The sequence below is a fragment of the Dasypus novemcinctus genome, chromosome 25, assembly GCF_030445035.2.
Source record: "Dasypus novemcinctus isolate mDasNov1 chromosome 25, mDasNov1.1.hap2, whole genome shotgun sequence".
NCBI lineage: Eukaryota > Metazoa > Chordata > Mammalia > Cingulata > Dasypodidae > Dasypus > Dasypus novemcinctus.
Window position 1 is genome coordinate 35,116,558 of NC_080697.1, and position 24,823 is coordinate 35,141,380.

Consider the following 24,823-nt stretch of genomic DNA (forward strand, 5'->3'; position numbering starts at 1 on the left):
CAAATATTTTCCCCTACTTCTCATTTGTCTTTTGACTTTTTTGGTGTTTTTGCCATATATAGCTTTTAAATCTTTATATAAAACATTTATGAATTTTTTTATAATGTCATTTTATTTTTGAATAACCTTTTTAAATTTCCTGACTGCTTTTTTAAAAAATATAACTTTTTTTTTTAAGATTTATTTTATTTCTCTCCCCTCCCCCCATTGTCTGCTCTCTTGTGTCCACTGTATGTTCTTCTGTGTCTGCTTGCATTCTTGGCGGCACGGGGAATCTGTGTCTCTTTTTTGTTGCATCATCTTGCTGCGTCAACTCTCCATGTGTGCGGAGCCACTCCTGGGCAGGCTATGCTTTTTTTTTGTGCAGGGCTGCTCTTCTTGCAGGGTGCACTCCTTGTGCATAGGGCTCCCCAATGCAGGGGACACCCCTGTGTGGCATGGCACTCCTTGCACGTGGCAGCACTGCGCGTGGGCCAGCTCACCACACGGGCCAGGAGGCCCTGGGTTCAAACCTTCTATATGGTAGGCGGATGCTCTACCAGTTGAGCCACATCCGCTTCTCTCCTGACTGCTTTTATAAATTTATTTTGAGGTACTATTAAGAATTTATTTGACTGTCCTGAAAATAAGTCAATTTTGTTGCTATTAGTTTGAAGTGGCGTATATTACTGAGTAGTAGGCCTTCAAGCTGTGCTACAGACACTAACTTACTAGTTAGACTGAGCCAAGTCACTTGATGTTGAAGAAAATACTTTTCTCACCACTTCATGTAGAGGAACATAGGCCCCTGAAATAGCAACTTCTCTGGTATATCTAAAACAATTGCTTTATCCATATTTTTGTGAGCAACTTTTCATAAAAGGCTTCTTTTGTATAAAATAAAGTGTGATATGTTTTAAATTAAGATTTTTCATCTTTCTCTGTCTGCCCTGGCTCTCCTTCCAACTTCCACTTCCAAATTACTGGGGACAACTTAAATATGTTTATTTGAAGGGATACCATTTCAAATATTAGGTCTCAGATAGGTATGTTTTCAACCTGAAACATGAAAAAGGAACATGAAGTCTTTTTAGTCTAAATTTCTTTCCATTTAGAAGAAAACATTTGTAAAAAGTCGATCTGTAACAAGCAAAAATAAACGTATACTAATTCTACAAAGGATCTTTTTGTGGTGTTTATTATATATGGAAGTAGCCTCCGTTGATGTTTTGTTAAATAGAATGACAATATTTGGCAGATAGCACCTTTTTAAAGTCTTGCTTGTAGCAAGCAAGTTTGACCTTCAGACATCGCTGAAGTAGAGGCTGTCCCAGCAGAGAGGTAGCTGTGGAGTAGTCACAGGCTCTGGAGTAAGTCAGGTTTGGGTTTGAGTGGATTTTACCTCTTACGTATGGGACTTTGAACTCAATTGTAGCTGTGCTGGTTTTCAGGGCAAAAATGACTGTTGAGACTTTTTGGAGGGACACGCTTACTTACGTGTTCTTTCTGGCTGTCTCTCCCTTACAGTATTTATTTGCCTCCCCAATTCTACCCCACCCAGGGAAGAATGACTAGATATGGTTTCGGTTTATAAAGCTTTACAGTTAAGAACTTGTAATTAGTTATTTGAATGCCTGAATGTGTATGTATTCTAGTCTTTTCTGTTTAAAGAAGCATAGAACTGGACTTCTCCATCTGGAAGTCTTACTGATTTTTCTCCTTAATATGAGTTATGCTGTTCCTTTCTAAAATTCTGGGCATTGTCTGACTGTCCAAATCCTTCTTATCCTTCAAAGTCCCATACAAGGCTCAAATACCAGCTACTGCCTTTGGGAAGCTCCCCACCTTCTCTGGGGGAATGGAGAGCTTTCTCTGGGTTCCCCAGTGGTGCTTTAGCACTTAATTAGCTGTGTCTGTAACTCACTCATTTTGTCCTTTTGGAGCAGGACCCTATTTTAGGTATCTTTGTGTTTTCTCCACAATTATCTGGTCAATTAGTGGGGTAAATGTATGAGTTATTCTTAAATTGTATTTTAGATAAGTCACCTAAACACTAAGACTTGGTTTCCTCATCTTTAAAATATGGCTTTCCACCTCTGGGCATTCTACTTAAACTGCTCTCACCAGAGTCACCAGTAAAGTTGAAACTGCCGAATTAGGTGACTTCTTTTGATTTTTATGGCCTATGACATTTGACGGTGAACACTGCTTCTTGAGACACTTTCTTGACGCTTCCCGCTGCTTTTGCCCCTCAAACACATGCAAGTCTGCTGGATTTTATACTTCTCAGAGGACTCTCCTTCTGCTTGCTCCTGTTACTTGGCCTAGGACTTAACCATTTCAGGTCTTTAGGATTCTGCCCTGGGTCTTCTTGTCTTTCCTTGGCTTTGCTTTAGCTGTGTACCTGACTTTCCTGCAGTTATGTCCAGCATTCTCATATTCACACCTGCCCTTTTGGCTCTGTATTTCAAGCTGTCTTCTTAATATGCATACTTGTCCCTTGGACATTCTTCCAAGTAAGGATACCTGATATAGAATTCATTTCTCCCCCTAAAACCTGTTCTTCTTCCTCACTTTTCCCTATCTTGATTAATGTTATCACCCATCAGTGACTATTCTCTCATCCCCTTATCTAGTGAAATCCTGACAGTTCCATCACCTGAGTTTCTTTGAATTGGTTCTTTCCTTTCCATCCTCCCTGCAGCTGCAGGTCCTCCTTGATTCTCAAGGGATCTATAACAGTAAGCCTTCTACCCTGTTTGTAGGCACTCCTTATTCTGTTCCTTCCTTTGAGGAACTGCTGGTAGATGCTTTCCAAAAACGGGATGGATCACATAATTTTCTCATTTTAAAAACTTCAATGGTTTCCTTCGCTTATAAGTTCAACTATAAAGGGCTTGGAATGCCCTTTCCCTTATTTGCCAGTCAGTAATTCTCACACTGTGAGGATAATCAGAATCTGTGTGTGTGTGTGTGTGTGTGTGTGTGTTATGTGTGTTTAGAAATAAAGACTTTTGGTAATGTGTGTGGGTATTGGGAGAGAGGTGTGATCTCATATTCTTTATAAAATGACAGTGTTGAAAATATATGATTAAAAGATTCTATATTACACTTTCTTTCAGAGATCCTAGAATGTGTCTGTAATAATGGCCACACTTTGTTTTATACCATGTAAATATACAAATATGGTGAGAGAAAGGGGAACTGAAGGGGAGGGAGGAAGGGAGGGAAGGTTGTGGAGATCTTAAGTTTAGGATCTACTGGCCCCAGCTACATATGCTACCTACTTCATACTCTTTGCTCTGGAGTATTTTTTTTTTTTTAGTGTTTTTTTTTTTAAATTCAATTTTTAAAAATATTGCATTCAAAAATATGACGTCCCCTTTCACCCCCACCGCCCCCACCCCACCACTCCCCCCACAGCAACACTCTCCTGCTCTGGAGTATTTTTAAAGCACTTTCTGTAAACTCTTAAAAAGGTACTTACTTTGAAGTTGAAGTTCCTTATATATGTACTTGCTTTTCCCACCAGATTCTAAACTTATCCAGGGCTAGCACTGAGACTTACTCACTTTTAGATTTCCTATGCTTTGCCCATAGTAGATGCTTTATAAATTTTTGTTTAATTAAGAGATATTTGAAGGTAAGTTGTTAAACTTTAAGAAGCTGTATTCGATGTATTTATTAATATCAAGAATTCTTTTCTGATATATTTATTTTTTTGCTTGAGGTTTTTTTTCAAATACTGTTAGAACCCTTTAGGAGAGAAAAAGTTCTTAGAACCTGTTGGTCTTTACATTCTGCTTGTATTGAGTGTAACCATTTCAGACAACAATGGTTCTACTTAGATAATGCATAACAATGTTCAACTGTTTTTCTCCTTGTAAAGCAAGAAAAAGAAGATAGTTGTCTGTGTATATAGGCAGAGATATCTCTCTGGATCTTTGGAAACTTTTACATGTAGATGGTGTGATTTGTTCACAATTTAGATGCTTAAAACAGTGATTTTTTTGGTAATATATTGTTTTTGTAAGTTCATAATGTCAGTGGGCTTTTTATTTTCCTGAGAGATTTTAAGACATATTTTCCTTAACATTCTGTGAGGGATACACTTCATATGAGAGAAGTGGAGAATTTTTCCTAGTTTTTAAATACCGTAAGGAGTTCTTAATCTTCTCAGCCTTTACTTGTTCTTTCCTAAGCCAAAAAAAATGTTATAGAAGGAAAAAGAGCAGCAGAAATATCACCTTTAAATCTTCCATGCTGTAAGTTAAGAATGATGTAAGTTCCTAGCAAGTAATGAAAAAATTTAAAAATTGACATGAGTAGGCTTGGGAATGAATGTTTCCCTGTGTGGCTTTCTGAAAGTTATTTTCTCCATTATCATTTCCTCTATATTATGTCTCATGAACCAATCCTTGCCTCAGAGCTAGGATACTTGGTTTCCAGTCTTTCACAAGTGGTGATTATTTATTTATTTATTTATTTATTTTATTGTATTCATTTTGTAAAAATATTACATTCAAACAAATGGTGATTTTTAAACCAGCAGACTCCCCATTCATTTCCACTCCCTCAAATGACTATAGAACTCAAAATGGAAGATAACAAATTCAATCAAGATTGTCCAGCTTTGAGCTCTTTTGTACCCTTGAGGGTCTTGGTCCTGTCCCAGAGCGCTTCTGGAGAAACTCAGAGCTCTTATTTACTGTCAGTTACAGGATCACCTGAGTCATTAAGACAATGTTCTCTTTCCCTTAAACCAGTAGCTTTACCCTTTGCTTTTCGTTTCTGTGTTCTGTGACCCCAGTGTCCTCCAGATTCTTCCAGGTGTCCTTCCATGTTTCTCATCACACTGTGCGCCACAGGTCCCCTGCCAAGTGTAATGCAAGCAGGTTGCGTTTGGTTCTCATTTTGAACTTAAGGTACTTATTTGTGGGAAGATCCCTGGTTTTTGTAAACTTAGAAGATCTTAATTTTGAAAATAAAACCTTGATGTTTTTGTCTTGAGAATTTAAATATGACATCAAATTCTGTGTTATATTTAATTTTAATTTTTAAAATTGTGAGCTAATATGAAATTTCAATTTTTCTTTACAGGTCAACTTTGTAGTGTGCCAACTCTTTGCCTTGCTAGCAGCCATTTGGTTTCGAACTTACCTACGTTCAAGCAAAACTAGCTCTTTTATAAGACATGTAGTTGCTACCCTTTTGGGCCTTTATCTTGCACTTTTTTGCTTTGGATGGTGAGTAATTGTTTTGATCATATTTAAATAAAAACTGTATGGATATATTTGGAATTTGAGTGTGTAGAAAGATATGTAGGTTTTTATTCTTAAATTTACTTGTAGGCCACATTTTAAATTTTGTTTTCAGTAGACACATTAGAGGGTGGGTATGGTCTATCAGTTTAGACCATGCTGTCTTCAAAGTTTGATCTCAAAGAGAACTATATATATATATTTTATGAAATAGGTCAGATGAAGAAAAAATGATATAGAAACATTCTGTCATGAGTATACTTTTTACTTACTTTGCAGATCTTTTATACACAGATAAATAAGCCATTTAAAATATTGTAGTTTTATTTTCTCTCTGTATAAGTGGCTTTTAGGAGTCTGGTAAAGCCCATTGATAGAACTGTTACCATTTTTCAAACTGCCATTAGGGAAAAGTTTTTTGTTTATTGATTTGTTTGTGTTGGGGAGAATTATTTATGATGAAAGTTTTTATTTATGAGCTTTGAGATGGCATGTATTTATGTGTGTGTCTTATATGTGAGATTCCTTTATTCAGCTCCCTTTCTTATTTAGCAACCCTGAAAACTTTAAATACAATAAACCTCCTATTTACTATGGATAACTGGTATGTGGTAGAAGAAATCAGAAGAACATACTGTTTTGGCAGAGCAGCAGAGACTCTCAATGGAAGAGCTTCTTTGTGATTTCTTTATGAATTTTCCTTCTAAAGTGAGAGCTGATGCTACTTGCTCATTTGGTATATTGTTTATACATTCAGAGATAAGAATTTCTAGATTTGCTCCTTTGTATACCGTTGTTTGAGAAGAGAATTTCCTGAGAGGATAAAAATGCATTCGCTTGATCTGTGGTTTAGTAGTTTCTGTTGTGGAGTATAGAATCTGTGGGGCTTTGATAATGCCTCTGTTTGTTCTAGCATGTTGTTTTTGATTCTTGTGAGGATTGGAATATACTACTCTCTCTTAATCTAATTTTTGCCTCTGGTGATTGCAGATGTTCTTAGAAAGTCATGAAATATCTACTGGGGTTGATTTCTTCAGTCTCTGCTGTATGCCCTGTGACCAGGTCTCTGATAGGCACTGCCAGTGGTGGGTATGTGTTTAGTCCTGAGGTTTTAAAATGATCCTTTCAATAAAATCTAAGTGTAGTCCTTTTCTCTTCCTTGACAGTATCAAATTTATTTTATCAGAGTTTTCTTAGGTTTCCCACGTGATACATTGGAACCACTTATAAATCATGCCATGTGATAGTATATATATGCTTTTAAACTTTTTATTATGGAACTTTAAATTATAGAGAAAAATGTAATGAACCCCATATACCCATTGCCCAGCTTCAACAATAATTAAAATTTTGCCATTCTAATTTTATCCTTCATCCCCCCCCCCCTTATTTTTCTTGAGAATTTTAAAGTATATCCCAGTCCGTACACTGAAGCCATAAATATTTCAGTAGTCAGTATGTATTTGGATATTACGTCAATGAGGGGTTGGGGCTGGCTTGTAGTTCAAGTTGCCCAACTCCAGGGGACACCATTTGCTTTGCAGTTTGTGTAAACAGTGCCCCCTGGAATATAAGATTAGAATGTAAATAGTATCTCCTGAATTTAACAACATGGAGGTAATATGAGGATGCATCTCTTTAATTAGTGATTTCTTTTTTACTGAGGGGTTCTTTTGCTGTGAAGCCTTCTTGTAGGCTTTATAACACTGTCAAAAGGAACCTGACTTTAATGCTAGCTAGTCCAAAGTATTTCAAATTACATATGATAGCCAGGATTGTTGTTTTTTTTTTTTTTAATTGAGTTCTGTGTTTTCTTGAAGGAGAAGAACTTTTTTTTTGGTATTCCTTTCTTTGGGAAGATAAATTGTTTATGCTTCTGTACCATGTGTGAGATAGCTCTTTGCTAACTGGAATGACTGTGGAAATAAAGTATCCTTTGGATTTGCATTTTAGTGCCTTGAGATTTTAGGCTCAAAGGCAGTCTTATCTGCTACTGATTTTGACAGCTTCCTGCCTGCCCCCTCAGCCCACTCCTCCCCCCACAACAACAACCTCCTCCATCATCATGAGGCATTCATTGCACTTGGTGATAACAGCTTCCTTTTGGAATGTACATATTAGTACCCATAAATATAGTTGACCATTTTACCTGCTTTTATTGTGTCTCAGCTTTACTTTTTAAAAACTATTGTCTACAAGTCTCTTTTAACTGAGAATTAGTTTATACTTTTATTTATTTATTTGAAGATCTCTGAGACTACAATAGAATGATGGAAAAGAGCTTAGACTCTGAAGTGAAATAGATCTGGATCTGAATCCAGGTACCTTGGCATGCTAGCTATGTGACTTTGGACATGTTCTTCAGCCCCTCCAGCTTGGTTTTCTAACCTGTAAAATGCGGCCATTGATAGTTTCATAGGATATTTTGAGGACTAAAAGAGGTAATATTGGGAAGCAGATGTGGCTCAAGTGATTGAGCTCCTGCCTACCACATGGGAGATCCCGGGTTCAGTTTCCAGTGCCTCCTAAAGAAGACAAGCAAGACAGTAAGGTGACACAATGGGCAGACACAGCAAGCTGATGCAATAATATCAAGCAACAAGAGGCACAAGGAAAATATAATGAGAGACTTAACAAAGCAGGGAGTGGAGGTGGCTCAGGTGATTAGGTGCCTCCCTCCTACATTGGAGGTCCCAGGTTTGGTTTCTGGTGACTCCTGAAAAGAAAACCAGTACACAACAGACACAGCAAATGCAAATGATGAGGGTTTGGGGGAGAAATAAATAAATAATTAAAATCTTTAAAACGAAAGTAATATTACAGAAAGAGCTCAGAAGAATAGCCAGCTCATTTTGAGCATTGAAAGTTAGCTCAGGATTATGACCGTTATCATTAGTATTATCTGGCATCACCAGTATCCAGTTGGTCCAATTTCCAGATTGGAAATATTTGTATTTGTTTATACAATCTTTATTTTAGTGTTTAGTATTGAAGTAGCTTACTTATTTATGTGTCTTTTTCTTTAGATGAGAAACTCTCTGAGGACAGAGATTGTGTCTGATCAACTCGTTTTCCCAGTGCCTTTCAGAAAGCAGAAATTCAGTAAAGATCAGTTGAACAATTGAAGAGGTGTTTCTCAACCTTTTAAAAATTTGTGCTTCTTTTTGAGAAAAATAAATTTTATACCTGCCTTTACTGTGATTTGAAATTGAAAATAAGTAAAATGTGTTAGGTGAAAACAAACTACAAGTTTTGGGATAAAAGATTGATTTAGCTTGAAAATGAGATTCCACTCCACCCCCACCCATTGAAGGATCAGCCAATGGATAAATCACCCAGAAACAACTAAGGTTTTAATATCAGTTAGGTTACTAACTTTGATATATGACCTTAAGACTTTGTTTCCTCAAACTCTAAAATGGTGAGGTTGGGTTATAGCAGAATTTTTTTTTTTTGGAAGGAAAAGTAACTTTTTTCACAGTGGGAGGCTGGAGATGTACAATCTCAAATCAGCCTCCCTGGTAAGGGTTGTTTTTTTTCCCCACAGCTTTTATACAGGTTGAGACAAAGTTAATCATCAGGGTGACATTTCTAAGAAGGATCCCAAATTAGTTTTTTGCTTCCTCATTAATCTTTTCTTTAAAAAATTTTTTTAAAAATTTATTTTTAAAGAAGCTTTAGATTACATAAATGCTACATAAAAAAATAAGGGATTCCCATATGCACCCCCCTCCCTTCGGCTCCTACGCTTTCCCACATTAACAACGTCCTTCATTAGTGTGGTCCATTTATTACAATTGATGAACCCATATTGAAGCATTGCTACTAACCACAGACTATAATTACATTATAGTTTACATTCTGTCCAGCACAATTTTGTAAGTTATGACGAAATATAGAATGGCTTTTGTCCATCACTGCAGTGTCATGCAGAACAAATCCAGTGTCCTGAAAATACCCCCATATTATACCTATTCTTCCCTCTGTCATCTGTCAGGACTTCTTGTGGCCACTGCCTTTACATCAATGATAAGAGTTCTTCCATTGCTAAAATAATAATAAGTCCATAATAGAATAATAATAAGTCTACTTTAGTCCACTTTTCATTCCCCAGTCTTGAGGATTTGGGGATGCTGATGCCTACCCTACTTCTAATTGAGAGGGGGCTTAGATCCCATGGGGCAGATGGTTGGAACTATCTTGGTTGCAGTTGCAGACACTCTCTTCCCTTCAGGATGGTTGTTGTCCATTGTCATCTTGTTTGTTGTCCTGGATAAGTCCAGTGAACTAGAGAGTAGTCGCATCTCTGCTGAAATTCAGGGTCAAGTGGTACATGAATGGACCAAGGATTTAAGTCTCTGGGACATATGTTTATCAAATATAGTGCTAATTATAGGTTCAAATAAAGGTGGCAGAAGAGCCATGAGTTGAGAACCTATAAATGAGTCTTAACTGTTACGCTGGGGAGCATAAATGCCAGAGTAAGTCCCACTTACAGAGTGCTGAATTTCTGAGCTGTCTGTCCTGCTTATAGTTTCTGGATGTCTGCAGAGCCCTTAGGAGCCCCGCTATTGGAGGCATTGCTTACTGTAGCAATCAATGAGATCCTCCCGAGACTTGCGTACCTTCTATCTCAAATTTTTATTTTACTAATAAAACATAATATTTGAGTGCTTATTGTGTACCCCATAACCTAGTTAACACTTTTCATGTATTATTCGCATAAGCTTGAAAAAGCTTAATTTATTACCCTCATTTTACTAAAGAGGACATTGAGACTTATAGAGATTTAAGATTTTGCTTCTGACTACACATTGAACAAGTGGAATGAGTATGGGAAATTATGAAGCATATCACCCGTGTCGTAATTGAGTAGAAAAGCAACTTGATGCTTTGTCATGAAGGTCAGTGAAACAGATGGATGCAGGTCAGTTCTCTGTGGATGAACTTATGTTGTTGGACTTGCCAAAGGCTTAGATGACAAGAGGCTGCCAAAATGTCATGCTGCAAACCAGAAGATGGTTAAGCACATCATCTGATTGGTGGTCAGGGGAGTCGTGTCTTGAGATGATATAAGGGACAATGACACTGTTTTGAAAATCTTCCAAAGTTGGTATATATCCTTCACACTACAAGGAATTTTAGAGAAAAGGAAAAATTATTTCCCAGGAGGCCTTAGAAATGTTATTTAAAGATAAGTGATAAGTTCTACACTGAATCCCTTAGAAGTATCTAGCAGTCCTTGTCAGCATTTTCACATTAGGTCTGTTAGTTAATTATTAGTGTTAGCAGTAAATAATAGGTGGGTAATTAATTTGAAAAGTACATATTTTAATTGTACTTTTTAGTTTCCTTCTGTTTCAATTTATACTCATGTTTTTTCTGCTTCCTTGTGGTCCTCTGATTTTAGCAGCACTGCAGACCATATTTCTGGTGTGTGTGTGTGTGTGTAAGAGAGAGACACACACACAGAGACTGACCTTCTCTCTACAGTGGGTAAAATAAATTTCTTCCAGCGCCTGCTTAGCAGAGTACTCCGTATCTATAATATTTCTATTTAAGAAACTGTGTTCAAAATTTGCCACATTAGACGTGCCTGTTAATGCATAATGATGATAGTAAAGTTGTTTTAATCTTAGGCTGATGTCCTTACTAATGCTTTAAATTATACACTATGATTTGTAAATGTTCTCATAAATTGCTCATGCCACCAAAGGGAAAAGAGAATGGAAAGTTACATATGTGTGTGTTTATCTGTGTTATGCACATAGATCAAAATCTCAGCTGAGTGGATAGTTGGGATTAGTTTTAAACCAAGAGATCCTAGTCATTTTTTTCCTGAATTAAAAAAAATTAATAGATTAGTCTTGTCCTTTAATGGTTGGTTTCTGCATTAGAACATTGGAATCACTGTGCCATCTCAGCCAGAATATTATGTAGCTGGATTACAAATTAAAGATCGACTAGATTGATATAAGGAAGTTTATTTGACTTGAGCTATTATGCTGTGAGAATAATAGTTTTTTAGTAAATTCTAATATTTAGCACTTTTTGTTTTATGACTAGTAATGTTTAAAAAATAAAGGCAGAGTGCAAAGCTGGTACTGAAGAAATTAATTTGGGGAAACATATAACCGATGTCTGTCAGGACCCTTCTGAAATCTAGATTTATTACTAAAGTTCTAATCGTTGAGCCACATAACCCTAAGGTCCTTTTTATGTGGCTAGGAGACCTGGAATGCTCTTGTGGCTTCAGACATTGAGTGTGACTTTATGGGGCTTGGTTTTATTTTTCTACCTCTTCAGGAGTTAATGGTATGGGACTCCCTTTCCAGGGTGTTCACAGAATTTTAAGCTTTGGGGGTTTGATTCCTTATTTTTTAACTGGAAATTTTCTGTGTTACACATTGCACTTTTTAGCTTAAGTTTTTGCAGCATGGTGTGTGTGAATGGGTATCCTTCTAACAATGCTCTTACTTTTTATAGGTATGCCTTACATTTTCTTGTACAAAGTGGAATTTCCTATTGTATCATGATCATAATAGGAGTAGAAAACATGCACAAGTAAGTATTCATGTTGTTCACCTTTGTTCACACGTATTTTACTGTAGTAAAATTATATCAAAACAGAATTTTATTCATTACTTTAAAAATAATTTTGAATTGTGATACTTTTTTTAAAAGAACTTTTAAATTAAAAATTCCTTTAAGGCAGGTTTCTCATCCTCAGCCCTGTTTGCATTTTGGGCTGGATACTTCATTGTTGTGGGAGCTGTCCTGTCCATTGTAGATGGTTAGCAGCATTCTTGACCTCTACCTAGTAGGTGCCAGTAGTCCCCCTACCTCTCACCAAGAGCAACAACCATGAATGTTTCCTGTCATTTTCAAGTGTTCCTTGAGGGGGTAACATCTCCCTTTTTTTTTTTTAAAGATTTTTAAAAAATTTATTTCTCTCCCCTTCTCTCCCCGCTCCCCGCCCCCACCAGTTGTCTGCTCTGTGTCCATTCGCTATGTGTTCTTCTGTGACCGCTTCTATCCTTATCAGTGGCACTGGGAATCTGTGTTTCTTTTTGTTGCATCATCTTGTGTCAGCTCTCTGTGTGTGCGGCGCCATTCTTGGGCAGGCTACACTTTCTTTTGTATTGGGCGGCTCTCCTTACAGGGCGCACTCCTTGCGTGTGGGGCTCCCCTATGCGGGGGCACCCCTGCATGGCACGGCACTCCTTGAGTGCATCAGCACTGCACATGGGCCAGCTCCACAGGTCAAGGAGGCCCAGGGTTTGAACCGTGGACATCCCATGTGGTAGGCAGACGCCCTATCCATTGGGCCAAGTCCGCTTCCCACATCTCCCCTTTTTGAGAACCTCTGGTTTAGTCTAGGGGGTGATAACAGTGGAGAGAGAGAGTACAGTCAATAGACTGGAGAGAGATTTAGAAGATAAATCTGAAAGGACTTAATGATTTATGGAAGTGCATATAGGAAGAAAGGGTAGATGGAAGCACTATTTTGTGAGGTGGGGATCTTGGGAGCATGTTTAAAGAAAAGAGCATTTCAAGTAGGTCTGTGTTTAGCCCCTGAAACAGTGTCTGATATGTAAGAAACACTCAGTGAATATTTGGTGAGTTAATGAATGTTGAGTTTAAGATATCTGTGAGATGTGCAGTAGGAGCTGGGGAGCTGGGTAGATGGGTCAGGACCAGAGATGTAAGTTGGGGAATAGAGGTGTGCAAAGATACTTAGTTAGCACCCAGGGACAGAGTATACAAGCAGGTTCTGCTGGAATTGTTCCATAATATCTGTTATGTGACATATGGTGTATGAATTATATTTCTGCATTCTGAAACCTGCATGGCTATAAGCTTTGCACAAGGAATCCTGGACCTATAGCTGATTGATGAGCTTTTTTCTAGTCTCACTCTAATTTACAGCTCCAGTTTTTGATATTATTGGTCAACCCTATCTTCTCTCAGTTTTCATTGACACCACCTGCTCTGGCTTTCCTCTTCTTTCTTTAAACCAACACTTAACAAATTCTTGATGCTTTAATTTTAATTAAAAAACTTTTTGCAACTGCAAAACAGATTTTTGTTTTATAAGAGGAGAAAGAATACGTTGATGCTGTTTCAGGTAAAGATGTTTTTGTACCATTATGACCTTGTTTTAAAAAATAATGTCCAGATGACAGGTCCAAAGGGATTTAATACCTGCTTAAAAAAAGATTGGTATGTATTTTATCTGGCCAGTGGAAGAAAACCTGATTAGATTACTGAAAACAGGTGACTGTTACTGTGACTATACCAGATCACTAGCAAAAGTGTTATCATAGTATTAAATTGGAAGGTTGAAAAATTCATATCTAGTCAAAGGAAATTGTTTCTTTTTCTGAAAGGCAACAGATGTTAACTTTATAAATAATTTAGACCAGCACTGTCTAATATGATGGCCACTGGCCACATGTGGCTATTTAAATTTAAATTAATTAAAATTTAAATTCAAATCAATCAAACTAGACACATTTCATGTGCTTAGTAGCCACATGTGGCTAGTGAGTACTGTATTGGCCAGCATAGACAGGGGACATTTCTTTCATCACAGAACGTTCTATTGGATAATGGTGCTTTAGAGATATGCAGTTTTACAAAATTAGTAATCTTATTCTTTCACAGTAAGTTTTCATGAAGAAATTGTTGCTTGCATATATGCTGCTGATATTTACAATAGAATTTCAGTGTTTGACACTATCAGTGAAGCAGATTAACATGAATTGTTAGTGTTGCCAATAAATAGGAGGGGGATAATTAATTTCAAAAGTGTGTATTGTGATCTTTTTTTAGCTTCAGAACTTCTGTTTCAGTTTATACCTATAAATGCTTTTCTGCTTGACTTTGCCTTTTCTTTCTTGTTGTTTCTCTTGTTATCCATATATGTTACTTTTTTTATTTTTAAAGAAGCTTTAGATTACATAAATGTTATATAAGAAATACAGGGGATTCCCATATGCCACCCTCCCCCTCCCACACTGTCCCACATTGACAACATTTTTCGTTAGTGTGGTACATTTGTTACAATTGATAAATGCGTATTGAAGCATTGCTACTAACCATATGTTCTTTTTGTTTTTTTTTTTCATGTAGGTCCTTGCATTAATTTAAAATGTTAAATGAGTCATACCTTTTAGGAATTTCACTCAATTATGTTAGATGGGACTTGTAGTATTTGTAAATGTTGTCCAAAGTTATTGTGTGTAATACAATTCTGTTACTTTTAATCTAGTTTTACATAGTGTGTGTAATACATTCCTTTGAACAGCCAGATTTAAATCTGTACAATGAAGGATTTGAACTACTCTGAGGTACTTAACAGTTTTTAAAGCTTGTGACTCTCTGCTTTATAATCTTTTTGAGATTTTCATAGTGCAGGTGTATTCTCAAGAACAGATTCATGTGTAAATTGAAATATTGTAATATAAAATCTATTTTTGCAAGTCCATTATTTAACACTTGTATGTATACTGCATTATTCTGATATATATCTAGATAATTTACCTTTAAAACTTTATCTGTCCCAGAAATCAGTGCTTTATGTAGTCTGCATTTTCATTTAAGCTTTGAAATTTTTGAAAAAAAAAGCAATCTAAAAGTTGAAGTGATAGCGACAAAGAAAAGAAAATAGTAATTAATATAGGGAGAATGCAATTTTAACCAGATTCTCTAGCAGCCCGACATCTCCTATAGCAGGGTTTGGCAAACTATGTAAAATTCCAGATAGTAAATATTTTAGGCTTTGCAGGACATACAGTTTCTGTTACAGCTACTTAACTCTGCTGCTGTATTGTAAAAGCAGCTCTAGACAATACGTAAACAAATGAGCATGGCTGTGCACCAGTAAAACTTTTATTTACAAAATCAGGTGGGCTGGAGTTGGCCCACCAGCCATAGTTTGCCAACCCTTTACTAAGCAAACTCTTGTGACAGGCGGACTTGGCCTAGTTGTTAGGGCCTCTGTCTACCACATGGGAGGTCCATGGTTCAAACCCCCGGCCTCCTTGACCCGTGTGGACCTCGCCCATGCGCGGTGCTGATGCGTGCAAGGAATGCCCTGCCACACAGGGGTGTCCCTGCGTAGGGGGAGCCCCCAGCACAAGGAGTGCGCCCTGTAAGGAAAGCCGCCCAATGCGAAAGAAAGTACAGCCTGCCCAGGAATGGCACCGCACACATGGAGAGCTGACACAGCAAGATGACACAACAAAAAGAAACACAGATTCCCGTGCTGCTGACAACAACAGAAGTGGACAAAGAAGAACACACAGCAAATAGACACAGAGAACAGACAACTGGGGTGGGAGAGGGGAAGGGGAGAGAAATAAATAAAATAAATCTTAAAAAAAAAAAAAAAGAAAAAGAGTGGGAGGCAGAAGACAGGTCCTGCCTACTAGCTTCAAAATGTAATATTAAGTTTAAGGTTGCTGAGTGGTAATTTTTAACTTGCTATAGTGCTAATTTTTAACTTCGGCAATCAGTGGAATATTTGAATTTTTTTATTACTGATTTACTATAGATTTTTGTTCCAAAGCCAAGTGGTTTTCTAGACAGCTGGTGAAAATGCTTACCTTCTTGGTATAGCTTTTGTTTAAGAGACGTGAAATAATGCAAGACCTAATGTTTAACACTTAAAGTGATAATGAAGAAATACTGTATTTAAAAAATATAAATGGAGTAGTGAGATCATAGAATATGAGAGCAATATACAAAAATCAATTTTATTTTTATATATTTAAAAATGAATAATCTAAAAGTGAAATAAATCCATTCACAATAATATCATATGGAATAATATAGTTAGAAATAAAGTGAACAAAAGAAGTGCAAGTACTTCTGAAATAAAAAAAACATTGGGGAGATATACCATATCCACAAACTCTGAATGACTAAATTTTGTTAAGATGGCAGTTCTGGGAAGCGGTTGTGGCTCAACTGATAGAGCGTCTGCCTACCATATGGAAGGTCCAGGGTTCATTACCAAGGGCCTCCTGATCTGTGTGGTGAGCTGGCCCATGCACAGTGCTGCGACATGCAGGGAATGCCATGCCATGCAGGGGTGTCCCCCATGTAGGGATGCCCCACATGCAAGGAGTGCACCCCACAAGGAGAGCCGCCTAGCGCGAAAGAAGCACAGCCCACCTAGGAGTGGCACTGACCACATGAAGAGCTGACGCAGCAAGATGACGCAACAACAGTAACAATAACAAAAAAGCATAACAGTTTCCCAGTCCTGCATGACAAGAATGCAAGTGGACATAGAAGAACATACAGTGAATGGACACAAAGAGCAGACAATTGGGGGGAAGGGGAGCGAAATAAATCTTGAAAAAAAAAAGATGGCAGTTCTCCCACAGTTATCAATAGATTTAATGCAGTCCCTATCATAGTTCCAGCAGGCTTTTTAAAAAATAGAAATTGACAAGCTGCTCCTAAAATTTATATGGAAATATAAAGGAGCTAGAATAGCTGAAAGAAGAGCAAAGTTGAAGGGCTTACACTGATTTCAAAATTTACCATAAAGCTACAGTAATCAAAACAGTGCATTATTAGCATACGGATAGACAGATAGATCAATGGAACAAAATAGAGTCTAGCTATATACCCCAATATATATGGCCCATTGACTTTTGACAAGAGTGCTAAGGCAATTTCACTAGAAGAAATGGTCATCTTTTCAATGAATGGTGGTGTAACAGTTGGACAGCCACATGCAAATCAGTTGATCAATCACTTGGTATCAAATTATAGTTCAAAACATATACAAAAATTAACTTAAAATGGATTATAGGGAAGCGGTTGTGGCTCAACTGATACAGTGTCTGTCTACCATATGAAGGGTCCAGGGTTCGATACCCAGGGCCTCCTGACCCATGTGGTGAGCTGGCCCATGCACAGTGCTGCTGTGTGCAGGGAGTGCTGTGCCATGCTGGGGTGTCCCCTACGTAGGGATGCCCCATGTGCAAGGACTGCACCCCACAAGGAGAACTGCCCAGCGTGAAAAAAAGCACAGCCTGCCCAGGAGTGGCACCATATACGTGGAGAGCTGACGCAACAAGGTGATGCAACAAAAAAGCAACACAGTTCACAACTATTATTTATTGTTTATGTTATGTTTATGTATGAGTGATATATTTCAATAAATAAAAGTATATATATATATTTAAAAAAACAACAACACAGTTTCCTGGTGCTGCATGACAAGAATGCAAGCGGACATAGAAGAGCATACAGCAAATGGACACAGAGAGCAGACAACAGGGTGGAAAGGGAGAGAAATAAAATAAATCTTTAAAAAAAAAAGATTATAGACCTACATGTTAGAAAAGAAACTATAAAATCTTTAGAAGAAAACATAGAAAATTGTTGTGATGTTGGATTAGGCAAAGATGACATTAAAAACCAAACTTCATTTAAATTAAACATTTTCATTCTTCAGAAGAAGACATCATTAAGCAAATGAGAAGACAAGACACAGACTGGGAAAAATCTTTGCAAACCATTTATCTGATAAAGGCCTATAACCAGAATATTTAAAGAACTTCTTTAGTTCCACAATAAGAAAACATATATCCCAGTTAAAAAATGGGCCACAGATTTGAAGATACTTCATCAGAGAAGATGTACAAATGCAAAATAGGCACTTGAAAAGATGCTCAACATCATTTGGTCATAAGGGAAATGCACATTTAAAACCACAGTGAGATACCACTGCACACCCAGAAATACTGACATTGGTGAGTCATTGGTGAGAATGTGGGGAAATTGAAACCTGCACACATTGCTATTGGGACTGTAAAATTATATGGCCACTTTGACAAACCATTTGGCAGTTTCTTAAAAAGGTAAGTATATACTTGCCATATAGTTCAGCAATTCTGCAAGAGAAATGAAAACATATGTTCATATAAACGTGCATTTGAGTACTCATAGTAGTAGTATTCGTGGTAGCCCAAATTGGAAACAATCCAAATATCCATCAGCTGGTGAATAGATAAACAAAATGTGCTATATTCATATCATTGAATACTGTAGAGGATATGAAAAGGAATATGCTACAAAACAGGTAAATCCCAAAAAGTGCATGCCAAGTTCAAGAAGCCAGACACTAAAGACTGCATTTTGTAGGATCCTATTTACATGAAATTTCCAGATAAGGCAAAACTGTAGTGACAGAAAGCAAATCAGTGGTTGCTGTGGGTGAGATGAAAGTGAGGCTTGACTGCAAATGGAAATGAGGGATCTTTGGGAGGTGATAGAAGTTGTGGTGTTAGTTGCAAAACTATAAATTCACCAAATCTCATTGAAGTGTACACTTAAATTAGGTGAATTTTATGGCATGTAACTTTTCCTTCAATAAGGCTGTTAAAAAAGAACATCTTAAAGGGAAGTATCAAGAAGAAGGATTGTAAATAAAAATAGTCACACTTTTAAAAATTGACTTCAAGATTTTGTGTATTTTCTCTTGTAGGCAAATTTGTCCATGTTTATGTGCAACCACATTTTCTGAGTTTTAGTTACAGGAATGAAGGGTCAAAAGAAACATTGAATACCCTCAAAAGAAGAACATCTAGATGTTGAAGAGGACATATAATGGCTATCTTTAAATATTGGTAGGGAATTATATGCTTGTTCTTTGGAGTGCTAGGATGAAATTGGGACCTCTAGATGAAATATGAAGAAGCACATATTTGCCCAAGGAAGGACAGCTTCTTTTACACTGAGAATACTTAATAACGTGTGTGATACATGAGTGATATATGATGTAGTAAACCCCAATCTATTTAAATAGATGCTTAGGGAACATTTTGATTTGGATGTTGTAGGAGATAGCCTTTTAAGTTCTCTTCTGAAGTTAATTCCTGTCAGGAGACAGTTGGAGCTGCTGTAGTCACAGAATGTGAGAAATTTTAATTTCTTTTTTTTCTTTATTAAATTCATAAATTGAGCATTTCTCTTTTTCTGCCTTTCATTTCTTATTCCATCCATTCTTTCTTTTTGGATAATCAGTATCTTACTGTTTTTGTTTTTTTTTGTGTGTGCCACTAAAACACATTGAAGGGGATGGGGGCTGACTGTGTGCCATGCTGAGTGTCCAGGGCTTTGAGCTAAGTGGAAGCACCTTCAGTTTTATAGGTAAACAGGTGGAGACTGAGTTACTATGTAACTGTTCGAAGTCCATTGCTAGAAAATGGTGGATTTTCAACCCACATCTGTTCCACTCTAAAGACTATTGTTCATTCTGCCATGACAACTGTGTTTTTTGTGGTGTTTTTTTTTGGATATAGTAAGTATGTCATGTGGGAAGATCATTTTGGCTGTGAGAATTACAATTGGTCTTTTTTTTTTTTTTCTTTTTTTTCCTCTCCCCTTCCCCCCCACCCCAGTTGTCTGGTCTCTGTGTCCATTTGCTGCGTGTTCTTCTTTGTCCACTTCTGTTGTTGTCAGCGGCATGGGAATCTGTGTTTCTTTTTGTTGCGTCATCAGCTCTCCGTGTGTGCGGCACCATTCTTGGGCAGGCTGTACTTTCTTTTGTGCTGGGGGTCTCTCCTTACAGGGCACACTCCTTGTGCATGGGGCTCCCCTACGCGGGGACACCCCTGCGTGGCATGGCACTCCTTGCGCGCATCAGCACTGTGCGTGGGCCAGCTCCACATGGGTCAAGGAGGCCCGGGGTTTGAACTGCGGACCTCCCATGTGGTAGACGGACACCCTATCCATTGGGCCAAGTCCACTTCCCAGAACTATGTTTTAGATAATCTAATTTCATTTAACTGAAATTCATTCACACTGTCACAGGACATTTACCTTTTATCTCTATTTGTGAAATGAAAAACTGTTCCTGTTAAAGGTATTAAAGATATCAGTGAACAGAGGAGAATCTTTAATGAGAGATAGGAAAAGAAAGTATGAGTGAACTTCTTTCTCTTGGTTTTGACTTCATTCTATATTTATAGAACTGTCGCTAAAGTTTATTTTGCTGTGTGTGTGTCTTTAGGTTATTTAGGACGAAAAGCTTGGTGGTTCATCTTTTCCTACCTCTGGCGACCTCCTTATTTATTCCCCCATAGATTGTAAGCCCAAGCCTATTTCCTGGGACCTGTTCAATGTAGAGAATAGGCAGGCTTTTTCAGCACCACTTTCTCTTTATAGTTGCAGCCCAGAGACCTGGAGCTTGCTTGCCTCAGCATAAGTCCTTTAAATGTGCCCCAGCCCCGGTCTCCCTATGCTGGCAGCCTTCTCCGTTTCCATCCATCTGTCATGAGATACCTAGACACCTTTCCTCTGTGCACCCCCACCCAACTCTGCCCTCCATGTTGATTTCCATCTGACTGTATTATCAGTTTCTTTTGGCCTTCCGGTCAGATTGTTTAGCTCACAGGACATCTGACTCCAGGGCGGGAAACTCGATTTACTCAGGGACCTCTTAACCAGGGCTTTTTCCTGGCAAGAAACTCAAGGAAGACCTTCCTGGAGGACAAGATGCATGCATTTGATACAAAGGCCTTAACCAGCTGTATGGAAGGACTTTATTGGCGCAGGCCAAGGCATTTAGGCATGAAAAAGTATGGGGTGTTATGTAGCCTGAATGATATACGGTATACGTATAGTATGTGTGTTTGTGTGCACACATGCATTCACGTGTGTAGGGAGCTGGGGTGGGGTGCTCTTATATCTACAGGAACATTTTGTGAGCCCTTTCTTCTTTGGCTGGAATATATTATTTGTGTAATAGTTCTCCTGTCCTGTCAAATGAGAGACAGATGAATGAAAGGTGTTTTATGTACTGAGGCATGTAAGTAAGGCTAAATTCTTAATTCTTTCATCTAGCATTTATCTAGCATATATATTTTAGAAACAGACATGCTCCTTGCTTACAGAAAAATTGATGACCTCGTCTGGGAGCAATTCCCCATATCAATCTTGATATATGCCACCGCTAGAAATGAATGAATGAGTGAGTGAATGCGTGTTCTCTAATACAGAAATTCAGCTAAGTGGATGCAGTCATTATGCACATACCACTATTGAAATCAATCTGTTATGTTTACTTCCTGGTCTGTTCTCCCCTCTAGAATGTACATGCCATTAAAATATGGGTCCTGTCTATTTTAAATATAGCTGTATCCCAAGTACCTAGCAGAGTGCCTGGCACATCGTAGGTTCTCAGTAACAGTTTGTTGAAAGGATGACATGGGAAATAATAGCCTAGTTTTCCTTATCGCCTAACAACTTCTTTACCTTGTTTTCCATACTTCAGCAACACTGAGCTTCGTTCCTTTCCTGGAAAATGTTTCTTCCACATTGCTCACTCTATCTCCTGTCTGGAGTATTCTTCCTTTTCCCATTCTATCTCCTATTGACTTTCAGATTTCACCCTATTTGATTTCCTTGGGGAATCCTTCCTAAATGCCTCAATCTAGAACAGATTATTTGTTAAAAATTGTGTTCCTTTTGAGACTTTATCTCAAATTTTTAATCTATATTAGAGAGTTATTTGTGTAAAGTATTTTACCCTTAGTTGACTGCAGATTCTGTAACTGCAGTGATGTCATACCTGCTTTTTTTTTTTTTTAAAGGAGGTCCTGAGGGATTGAACCCAGGACCTTGTACTTGGGAAGCAGGTGCTCAATTACTGAGCTACATCTGCTTCCCAGTGAGAGTTGGGGTTTTTTGTTTGTTTTTTTGTTTTTAGGAGGTACTGGGGACCAAACCTGGGACCTTGTACATGGAAAGCAGGCACCCAACCACTTGAGCTACATCTATTACCCCGTACCTGATTTTGTTTTCTGTATGTAGTATGGAATCTAGGAGATAGTATGTTCACAGTAAGAGTTTTCTGACTGAATGATTGAATGAATGAACAATAACATGACTTCTGAGTGATAGCAACTAATGTCTTCCTCCTCCCTTCCACGTACTTTCTTAGAGCGTTTGCTTCCAGGCTGTAGTCTCTGCCTCCTTTAGAAACAGGGATTTATCTCAGGACCTGCTCCAGAAACGTCTTATGAATAGCCATTGTAGTTGCACTTGTCTTCTGCTCTCTACTCCTGGCACAAAGTCCCATCCCTAATTCTTATCCCTGGAGCATCTGCTGCTGGACTTTTGTCCTCCTGAATGGGAATAGACACATGGGGGCAGAAATGGCCATGGATGTAAATAGGGAGTCCCTTGTATTTAGGTTATAGAAGAGGAAGGGGAATAGAAATGTGTTTCAGGAATACTCAGCTGGAATTTAGGAAGGCATTTTCCCAAGAGTAGGTGACACAGGCTGGGTTCATGATAGTCTAATGTGCTAAGTAAGCTTTTTTGGACTGGTGTGGGAACCTCAGTCCCCTTCATACTTTTTAAAAAAAAATTTCTCTATGGAAAAATTTCGTGTTGAGTTTCAGAAAACAATCTGACTTGGAACACAGAACAAGAGAATTGCCATTATTTAAATATAAATAGTATGGATTAGAGTGGACTTACTCATATTCTACTATAAAGCTATTTTCACTAGTAATAGAAGAAATTGTAGCATTGAGGTGGAGAAAGTGGCCACAGTAGTTGCTGAGGGCAGGAGAGGGAAGAAGAGATGTGATATGGGAGCATTTTGGGACTTTGAGTGGTCCCAAATGATATTGCAGGTTCATATGCTAGACTTTATATATCCTGCCATAACCCACTGAATGTACTGGGGGAGAGTGTGAACTACAGGGTAAAGTAAACTATTATCCATGTAGTGCAGCAGTGCTCCAAAGTGTGTTTACCGAGTACGATGAGTGTGCCACAATGATGGGAGAGGTTGTTGGTGTGGGAGGAGTGGGTGTGGTAAAAAACTTATGTTTTTTAGTGTAACATTTTTGAGATGTATATATCTTCAAAAAAATACAGTTTACAAAAATAGGGGTGAGGAGGTGGGGAGTGGGGGGAGTGGGTTATATGGGAACCTCTTATGTTTTTCAATGTAAGGTTCTCTGTGATCTATTAACTTTAATAAAAAAGTAAAAAAAAATTAAACCTGGAAATTAAAAAGAAATAAATATAAATAGCACAAATGTGGGGTAGTTAAAATGGGAAGGGTGGAAAAGCCTGTTAACATTGAGAAGTTAAACTGAAGTATTTTCTTTTATACCTTGGTAAGTTATTTTCAACAAAATAAATGACTTAAAAATGCAAACATGTAAATACATAAAGTAAAATTGCATGTTTGTATTGGGTAACCAAACTATATATGAGATTATATTAAGAGCTGTAGGGAAATAATTTTAAACCTATCAGGTACCTACCAATTTGAACAAAGATTTATCCTGTACTATAGTATTTCTGGAAAATCAAAGATAATGGGGTTTTCTTACCCTCTAAAATGCACGGTTAAGTCAGGGACATTAAGACATTCAAGCAAGAAAAATGTGTTATGCTGGGTGCTGGAATCTAGTGATGAATAAAAATGACATGGTCTCTCTCCTCATGAAACTTACGGTCAAACTACAAACACAATCTGAATATTGCTTTCAAAGAAGGATATACTAAGGACTGAGGAGGCATGAAGCGAAGAGGCGACTAACTTTGAAAGTAGTAAAACCCAGACTGTATATCACTCCCTGTGTACTCAGTAGAATAAAATACTCCACACAAAATATAGATATTTGGTGTTAACTTGAATTAAGTTAACATGCATTTTAAAATATGATGAAATTTTTGAAAACTTTTGCTCAGAAGTCTCCCTTATTGATGATAAAAGTGAGTAATAGGCTGGTACATTACAAAAAAAATCAAATTCAAATACATATTTCCAGGGGGTGGCCTTGGTGATTGATTAGCTTTGGGACCTTGGCCAAGTCACTTTACATTTCTGAATCTGAATCGGATTAAATCAGCAATTCAGCTGAGGAGCATAGTGTCTATTTGTTTCGTGTAGAGGGCATTTAGGCAAACTTTTGTTTAGGAAAGGGTTCTCCTTTCCTAAAGCAAAAGGAAGTATTTAGACTTCTGAATGAAATGCTTTCTATGGTCATTCTTAGTATTTTGTTGTGCTCTTGATGATGTCGGGTCAAAGCTTGTTGTAGGTATTCACACAATAGTGTTTATCACCGTGTACTGTGATTCATTTTTCTCTTCTCCCCAGAATCTGAACTCCTTGGCAGGGATAGCTTACTTGTTTTTTAAAGTTCCATTGTTGAGCATATAGATGATAGTAGCTCAATAAGTGAGATATTCTGTCCTGTTAAATGAGTATTTGTGGGCTCTTGGTTTTCAATCTTCTTGTACCTGTTTGTGGTTGGGTATTGGTACCTGGTATTTATGTAAGAGATTTCTGAACAGATTATACTTGGTCATGCTTTTGGTCTTTACATTTAAAGAGCTGCTGCCTTTGCTGGGTGCCTGGCTACCCTGAAGACTAGATTGATGAATGACATGCAGTTGTTTGCTAGATAGGTTGACTTGCAGTGCTGTTAGTATTCCCTACTTCTCCTCCTACTTTGTTTTTGTTCTTCTAAACTCAGCATAGATCAGTGGACATGGCCTGGTCACATGGGCTAGGGTTAGGGAAGGAAGAG

The 24,823-nt window shown here is 37.7% G+C and overlaps 1 protein-coding gene across 2 annotated transcripts in view; it reads left to right on the forward strand.

The window, feature by feature from the left end:
- MBOAT2 (membrane bound glycerophospholipid O-acyltransferase 2) overlaps positions 1–24,823 on the forward strand; it is a 230,032-nt gene that overhangs the window by 61,473 nt on the left and 143,736 nt on the right. For both annotated transcript variants that reach the window (XM_071211942.1, XM_058287896.2), the window contains exons 2-3: positions 5,080–5,225; positions 11,727–11,804. In XM_071211942.1, coding sequence (XP_071068043.1) covers positions 11,773–11,804 — 32 coding nt within the window. In that variant the 5' untranslated portion in view covers positions 5,080–5,225; positions 11,727–11,772. The remainder of the gene's footprint in view (positions 1–5,079; positions 5,226–11,726; positions 11,805–24,823) is intronic.